Here is an 8,229-nt window from a genome sequence, read left to right as displayed (position 1 = left end):
ACCGTCAATAAGGTCAAAAGGCGTTATTTCACCAGTCAATAAGGTCAAAAGGCGTTATTTCAACTGTCAATAAGGTCAAAGGCGTTATTTCAACTGTCAACTAAAAGGTAAAACGGCGTTATTTAAACTGTCAACTAAAAGGTGAAAAGGTGTTATTTCAACTGTCAAATAAAGGTAAAAAAGCGTTATTTCCACTGTCAACTAAAAGGTAAAACGGCGTTATTTTAAACTGTCAACTAAAAGGTGAAAAGGTGTTATTTCAACTGTCAACTAAAAGGTAAAAAAGCGTTATTTCCACTGTCAACTAAAAGGTAAAAAGGCGTTATTTTAACTGTCAACTAAAAGGTGAAAAGGTGTTATTTCAACTGCAACTAAAAGGTAAAAAACGTTATTTCAACTGTCAACTAAAAGGTCAAAAGGCATTATTTTAACTGTCAACTAAAGGTAAAAGGATATTTCGACTGCAACAAAAAGGTCAAAAGGCGTTATTTCAACTGTCAATAAGGTCAAAAGGCATTATTTCAACTGTCAACTAAAGGTAAAAATGGCATTGTTTCGACTGTCAACAAAAGGTCAAAAGGCGTTATTTCAACTGTCAATAAGGTCAAAAGGCATTATTTCAACTGTCAATAAAGGTAAAAGGCGTTAGTTTCGACTATTAACAAAAAAGGTCAAAAGGTGTTATTTCAACTGTCAATAAGGTCAAAAGGCGTTATTTCGACTATCAACTAAAAGGTAAATGGCGTTATTTCGACTGTCAACAAATGGTCAAAAGGCGTTATTTCGACTGTCAACAAGGTCAAAATGGCGTTATTTCGACTGTCAACAAAATGGCTAAAAGGCGTTATTTCGACTGTCAACAAATGTCAAATGGCGTTATTTCGACTGTCAACAAAAAGGTCAAAAGGCGTTATTTCTGCAGTCAACAAAATGTCAAATGGCGTTATTTCGACTGTCAACAAAAAGGTAAAATGGTGTTATTTCGACTGTCAACAAAAAGGTCAAAAGGCGTTATTTCGAGTCAACAAAATGTCAAATGGCGTTATTTCGACTGTCAACAAAAAGTCAAATGGCGTTATTTCGACTGTCAACAAAAAGGTCAAAAGGCGTTATTTCGGCAGTCAACAAAATGTCAAATGGCGTTATTTCGACTGTCAACAAAAAGGTAAAAAGGCGTTATTTCGACTGTCAACAAAAAGGTAAAAAGGCGTTATTTCGACTGTCAACAAAAAGGTAAAAAGGCATTATTTCGACTGTCAACAAAAAGGTAAAAAGGCGTTATTTCGACTGTCAACAAAAAGGTAAAAAGGCGTTATTTCGACTGTCAACAATTGGATTTATATTATTTCCATCTCTAGACAGTATTCTTTACGGCTAGACAATCTCTTTCATATGTAGGGCCATAGCCTCTGTACCATGGTCTTCCACTGTCTTGGGTTAGAGTTCTTTTGCTTGAGGGTACACTCATGCAGACTATTCTATCTTATTTCTCTTCCACTTGTGTTCTTAAAGTTTTCATAGTTTATATATGCAAGATTTATTCTAACATTGTTAGTGTTCTAAAAATATTTTATTCTAATTGTTAGTTACTTCTGTTATAATTTATTCATTTCGTTATCTCCTTTTCTAACTGGGCTATTTTCCCTGTTGGAGACCTTATGCTTAGAGCATCCTGCCTTTCCAACTAAGTTTGTAACTTAGCTTGTAATAATAATAATAATAATAATAATAATAATAATAATAATAATAATAATAAGTGTTTTACAGTCACTGTCAGTATCTTTAAACCAGCACATCTAGTAACGATCATGGCTTATTTCTTTGGACAAAAACCGACTTATGATTTGAAAAGCAAAATTAACTGCCCATAAAATCATGAGAAATCTATTTCCAATCTTATTGCTGAATGTCAATTAGACAATTAAAAAAACGTAATCTTAGGCAGAGATATAAATGAATAAATTGTGGAGAGACCGATAACAAAAAAGGCTAAATCAGCGATGCATGAAATGAATGAATTAAAAGGATACCGGATAAGGTGAATTTATTCCCCCTGGACGTATGAAAGATTATTAGCCAGGTAAAATTGTAGCCATCATTATTATAAAAAAGCATGTTTATCATGATAAATGCTGTTAGCTTAATCACATGTGCCGGTTGAACCTACTGTAGCACTGTGTTATGTTTAATGAGATGCTGATAACACATCACGTTTCAACTCGCTGCTAAACATTTCGTAAAAGGTCGGTTTGAAAAGCCCACAATATCAGATTATTATTGTTATTACTAGCTAAGCTACAACCCTAGTTGGAAAAGCAGGATGCTATAAGCCCAAAAATAGCCGAGTGAGGAAAGGAAATAAAGAAATAAATAGACGATATGAGAAATAATGAAAAATAGAAAAAAAATATTCTAAAAGCTGTAACATCAAAATAAACTATAAAAAAGACTTATGTCAGCGTCAGTCTATTCAACATAAAAACATTTCCTGCAACTTTGAACTTTTGAAGTTCTACAGATTCAACTACTCGTTTAGGAAGATCATTCCACAACTTGGTCATAGCTGGAATAAAACTTCTAGAATACTGTGTAGTATTGAGCCTCATTATGGAGAAGGCCTGACTATTAGAATTAACTGCGTACCTAGTATTACGAACAGGATGGAACTGTCCGGGAAGATCTGCATTCGATAATGCTATTTCTATCTACACGTGGATGATGTGCAAATTTATTAACAATCAGTATAGGTCGATGAGTCATTTTCAATAAATGAATTCGGCATATATTCATTGCCGTTGGCGAAAAGTTCATACAGTATTCTATCCTTCATCATTACTCAATGATCTGCACTCGCGATAGACGATAAATAATTAAAAATATATAATTAAGCAACACAATCTCTCCATCTAATACACCCAGACCTGAATAACCTACCTAATGAATAATAAATCATCGAACATATCTACAATACAATTTTCCAGGCGACCTGATAAAAGCTCACTATTCCAACTTGTTTCTCTTCCTCTTGTTTTTTTCCTTATAGCTTATATGTGAAAGATCTGATTAAATGTTTGTTACTGTTATTAAAATATTTTATTTTGTTTATTACCTCTGTTTATTTATTTCCTTTCCTCACTGGGTTATTTTTCTTTATTGGAGCCCTTGGGCTTATAGCATCCTGCTTTTCCAACTAGGGTTGTAGCTCAGCAAGTAATAATAATAATAAGAATAATAATAATACGAAACGCAAATTGCTAGCGAACTCGGGTGATAAGAAACAATTAACCAATTAATTAAATGCCCCTTGAGATAAGGACATCAGACGAAACGTTGTCTGCCGTTCATAATCAAAAGAATAAACGTTGCTCCACTTCTGTAAACGTTTACGGAATAGCAATATGCAAACAAGATTCGGGAATGTATTGAAGCAATAAATCTGAAAACGTATTGGATGAATCCGTAAGTCCTCCATTATTAATAAAAAAAAAAGTATTATGATCATGCAATTAACATATGATAACACCACGTTTGAAAAGATGCTGAGATGCTGATACTATAATAATGTAATACTGCAATATAATAATGAGAAATATATAACAATCCTGATGGGGAAATGGTGATAACAATGATTAACAGGCGTGATTTATCTAACAGATTAAAAGATAGAGGATAGTAAAATTAGATTTGTGAATACGTTGTTATTCTTACGCCTTAACTACTTCACTGTCATAAGTATTAAATGCAAGTACTTCATAACGAATACATAACACAAAATACACTCATTTATACATACACACACATACATACATACATATATATATATATATATATATACATATTAAACTTTATTCATTCAACTGGGTTGAATACGGATCCAGAGGAAGCCATTGATAACTTAACGTCTTAAAACACATTACCCAAAGCTTTATATTTTGTCCAGTTACAACACCAGTGAGATATAGAACGCGCCCATAATCTAAAGCAAACATTTAAATTGAAACTCTTATTTAATTCTAAAAAAAAAATCATAATTTTGGGGGAAAATATTACGGAAGCTACCCCAGAAGATATGATAATAATGAATCCATTCATTCATTTTAACTGATCAATATTAAATCCCTCGTATTTAACTTATAAAATCGATCAAAATATTCCCCTTGTCATAGAACAATTTAAAGATAACTTTTATTAACTTTATTAATTTCTCACCTCATCTTCCAGAGTGCAAATCAACACTTTGATGGTTGAGCGAATGCCATCGCTAGAGTGACAGTGGTTGAAATCATCCTTTTCATTAACCACGTGTCTGGTTCACAGGAGAAGATCCAATCAGTCTTTTAAATTTCTTATTGATTCCTTCCTATAGCGGAGTAAGCAGAATCTTCCTCGATAATGCGATGTAAAATATTTATAAACGTGACACAAAGTCTTCTAATTTCTGTACAATGATTGTTTTCAAAGCTCGTTCAATTGTGTATACACCAAATCCGAGGCACTCCAAATCTCCTAACAAAATAAAGTGTCCAAGAATATTTATATCCTTTTCAAAGGAGTAAATTCACTCTGGATCAATTACACTACAATTGCCGTTTACTCTAAGACACATTTCACGAAAACTTCCTTCTATTTGTGCTAAACTTCCACAGTCGTATTCTTTAGCTCCAAGTTTCACAATTTCACCAAATCAGATCAAACGAGGCGTTGTATAGTAACGAACAAGTTGGCAGCGATCACACATTGCTCCTTTGAACTGATCTATATCACAGATAAAGCATATCGGCTGTTAGATGCCATCCCAGCCTCAGCAAGCAATGAATGAAAGACTTGACTATAGAAGATTCCCGTTAGGTGGCGACAGACCCAAAAAATGACTTTTACCATGAAAATAATTGATGCTAATTCACAATATAAAAAACAGTTATTGTTATTTCACTAAATGATTGATGAGAACCATCGATAAATCACCACAAATGCAAATAACGCTCTTGAGAGCGACGTGGTTTCAGTCTTCAGATGTTTAGAACAGGTTCAGAGAACCCAGTGAAGGCGGGTCGGAGAGCGGACGTCTATCTCCTCCCTCTATGCTTCCCGTAGGTCAACTGAGCCAATGATGATGATGTTGGTTAGTCGGAGAGATTCTCCTTACGGTGGTGGCATGTGCGTGTGTCGGTGCGAATGTGTATGACTGCAGGTCTCTGTGTATGCGTGTGTGTGTGTGTGTGTGTGTCGGTGTCTATGTGATGAGCTCTTGTGCGGGGTGGCGCCGTTCTAGTCAGAGTATGTCCAGGCAAAAATGGTTTGGTGTGTTGAGCATTGAAGAAGAATCCACTGCGCTCTCTCTCTCTCTCTCTCTCTCTCTCTCTCTCGTGTGTGTGTGCGTCCCAGCCTGTGTGCGTTTCTATCTATATCCGGTGATTTAGAGACGCCACTTGAAGTCCTTTATCCGAGACCGCGCGTGGACAGGTCAGGTCAGGTCAGGTCGAAAGATCTGTCGAAGGGTGTCAATAATCCCACTTAATGGTTAAAGATCTTTTTTCATTTATCTGAACCTGTAAATTTCTCACATACGCTCAGTTGCTACCTTGAGATATAACCAGATTACAATACCATTAGATCTCACCATATTTAATGTCGATGACGTAGGTAGACAAAGATGTTTAAAAAACCGAAATATACATGTTTAGAGAAAACAAAATAACAATTCATGACGACAAGCTATTTTGTATGTACTTGCAAAACACACACAGAGAGAGAGAGAGAGAGAGAGAGAGAGAGAGAGAGACCTAATTTGTATATAAAAACACACAGCTATTTCGTATGTACTTGGAAAAGAGAGAGAGAGAGAGAGAGAGAGAGAGAGAGAGAGACTATTTTAAATGTATTTGCAAAAATCACACATCTATTTTGAGAGAGAGAGAGAGAGAGAGAGAGAGAGAGAGAGAGGGAATCTTTATTAGTGCATTATGCGCAGGCGCAGCTAATTCAAAAGCAAGACTGGGGTTACAAGCCATTGTCATCTAAACTTTGCTCACGTTTGAGGTGAACCTTTAATCCCCACTGGACCCAATTGAGTATACACGGATGGGATTTCCAAAATTCGGCACAGCACAAGAGCGTGCCATAAAATCCTTCTCTTTATTTGTAGTTTATTCTCCACGTTTCTTTCCTTACTGGGCTATTTTTCCCTGGTGGAGCACTTGGGCTTAAAGTCTTCTGCTTTTCCAACTAAGGATGTAGCTTAGCGAGTAATAATAATAATAATAATAATAATAATAATAATAATAATAATAATAATATACATCAAAGAGCTAGAGACCATTTATTGTCTGGACATTGATGGATATATGAGAGTTTTATTCTACTTTAATTCAAGAGATCGACTTCAAAAGAATATAAAAATGAAAAATTCAACTATTTTCATTCACCAAAATTTAAGATTTCGCCAAGAGAGAGAGAGAGAGAGAGAGAGAGAGAGAGAGAGACAGAGAGAGAGAGAGAGAGAGAGTTAAAACAGAGTTTTCCTATGTATAGTACAATACGATATCACATATACCTAATTTCCAGTAACAACATGAAATTATTTGATTAATTCTGATTATTCTGAGTTTTATTAATTATGAATATACATTAAATATGGTCTCAGTTTTAATATTGCTACTGTTTTTAAAACATTTTATTATGCCTTGTTTCCTTTCCTCAATGGGCTATTTTCCCTGTTGGAGCCCCTGAGCTTATAGCATCCTGCTATTCCAACTAGGGTTGTAGCTTAGCAAGTAATAATAATAATAATAGTATTGATAATAATAATAATCATAATAATAATAAGTAGCATAATATCCTCTCTCTCTCTCTCTCTCTCTCTCTCTCTCTCTCTCTGAAGGTACAATACTCATTTGAATATAGGTACCCACACGTCTCTTGAGACCAAAATGAGATTCTGGCTCCAATTATTCTTTGAACCGAAGCATTTCTCCTTGTCTGACCTCTTACACTGACCCAGGGAAACACTGCCTACACGGCTGGAGCCTAATCAATGTCAGGTCACCTACAGAGCTTGACCAATCAAAAGTCATTAACGTTGGGAAAACATTAATAACAGGGGCTACCTCCAATCTCCTTATTTACAATAACATTTTTGTAAAATTGTATTTCCTGCTCTTCTATAGGAAAATTACAAAATTATAGTATATATATATATATATATATAACAATCACATATATATATTATATATATATATAACAACCACACACACACACACACATATATATATATATATACATAACAACCACACACACACACATATATATATATATATATACATACATATAAAACACCCACACACACACATATATATATATATATATATACAGTATATATACATATATATATATGCAAAATATCAGGAAAATTTTAAATATAAAAGGAATCCTTTTTATAGTTTCGTCTTGTGTGCAAATATAGGGTAAAGTATATGAATGATTTATTTTCATGTTGTTACTGTTCTTAAAATAGTTTATTTTAAGTTTTCATTACTTCTCTTGTAGTTTTTTCGTTTCCTTATTTCTTTTCCTCACTGGGCTATTTTCCTTGTTGGAGCACTTGGACTTATAGCAAGCTGCTTTTCCGAGTAGAGTTGTAACTTAGATGATAATAATAATAATAATACTGTATATATGTGTGCGTGACAAATATTACCCATTTATCTTATTTTCTAAACCAGAAATAACAAATTACAATACAGAAGTCAAGTCCCACATTAACTTCCAACAAAACCAGAATGACCTGACCCTGGTAGGTCACAAAGGAATTAAAAGCAGCCAGTTCACTCCCATTCATCAAGAGTTCAAGATGTCATTAAAAACAGACTTACTCACCAGATTCTTGCGTTGCTTGTTAGAAAAGAAATGTTCAAATTATCTTAATTCTATTTCCTCACGATATTGCCACATGATTTTAAGGGTTTAAAGTCAAATGGAACTTGACTGAAATAAGAAAAACTGAAAAAGAAAAAATGAAAAAGAAAAGTAATTGAAAAAGGAAAAAATTGAAAAGAAAACAGATAAAGAAAAAACTAAGTAAGAAAAAACTGAAAAAGAAAAATTGAAAAAGAAAAAAAAAATAAATGAAAAAGCTGAAAACTAAAAAAATTGAAAAAAAAAACTGAAAAGAGAATACCAGGAGGAGGAAATAAGCAGCTGTTGAATACTCTCTCTCTCTCTCTCTCTCTC

General features: G+C 34.0%; 1 protein-coding gene across 1 annotated transcript in view; it reads right to left on the bottom strand.

The window, feature by feature from the left end:
- net overlaps window positions 1–5,129 on the bottom strand; it is a 12,093-nt gene extending 6,964 nt beyond the window's left edge. Inside the window, exon 1 of the mRNA XM_068354175.1 lies at window positions 4,210–5,129. Coding sequence (XP_068210276.1) covers window positions 4,210–4,214 — 5 coding nt within the window. The 5' untranslated portion in view covers window positions 4,215–5,129. The remainder of the gene's footprint in view (window positions 1–4,209) is intronic.
- Window positions 5,130–8,229: the final 3,100 nt, after the last annotated feature.

The sequence above is a fragment of the Palaemon carinicauda genome, chromosome 30 (genome assembly GCF_036898095.1).
Source record: "Palaemon carinicauda isolate YSFRI2023 chromosome 30, ASM3689809v2, whole genome shotgun sequence".
In the NCBI taxonomy this organism is placed as follows: domain Eukaryota; kingdom Metazoa; phylum Arthropoda; class Malacostraca; order Decapoda; family Palaemonidae; genus Palaemon; species Palaemon carinicauda.
The sequence above is the reverse complement of the archived record's forward strand: the minus strand, read 5'-3'. Positions and strand labels throughout refer to the sequence as shown.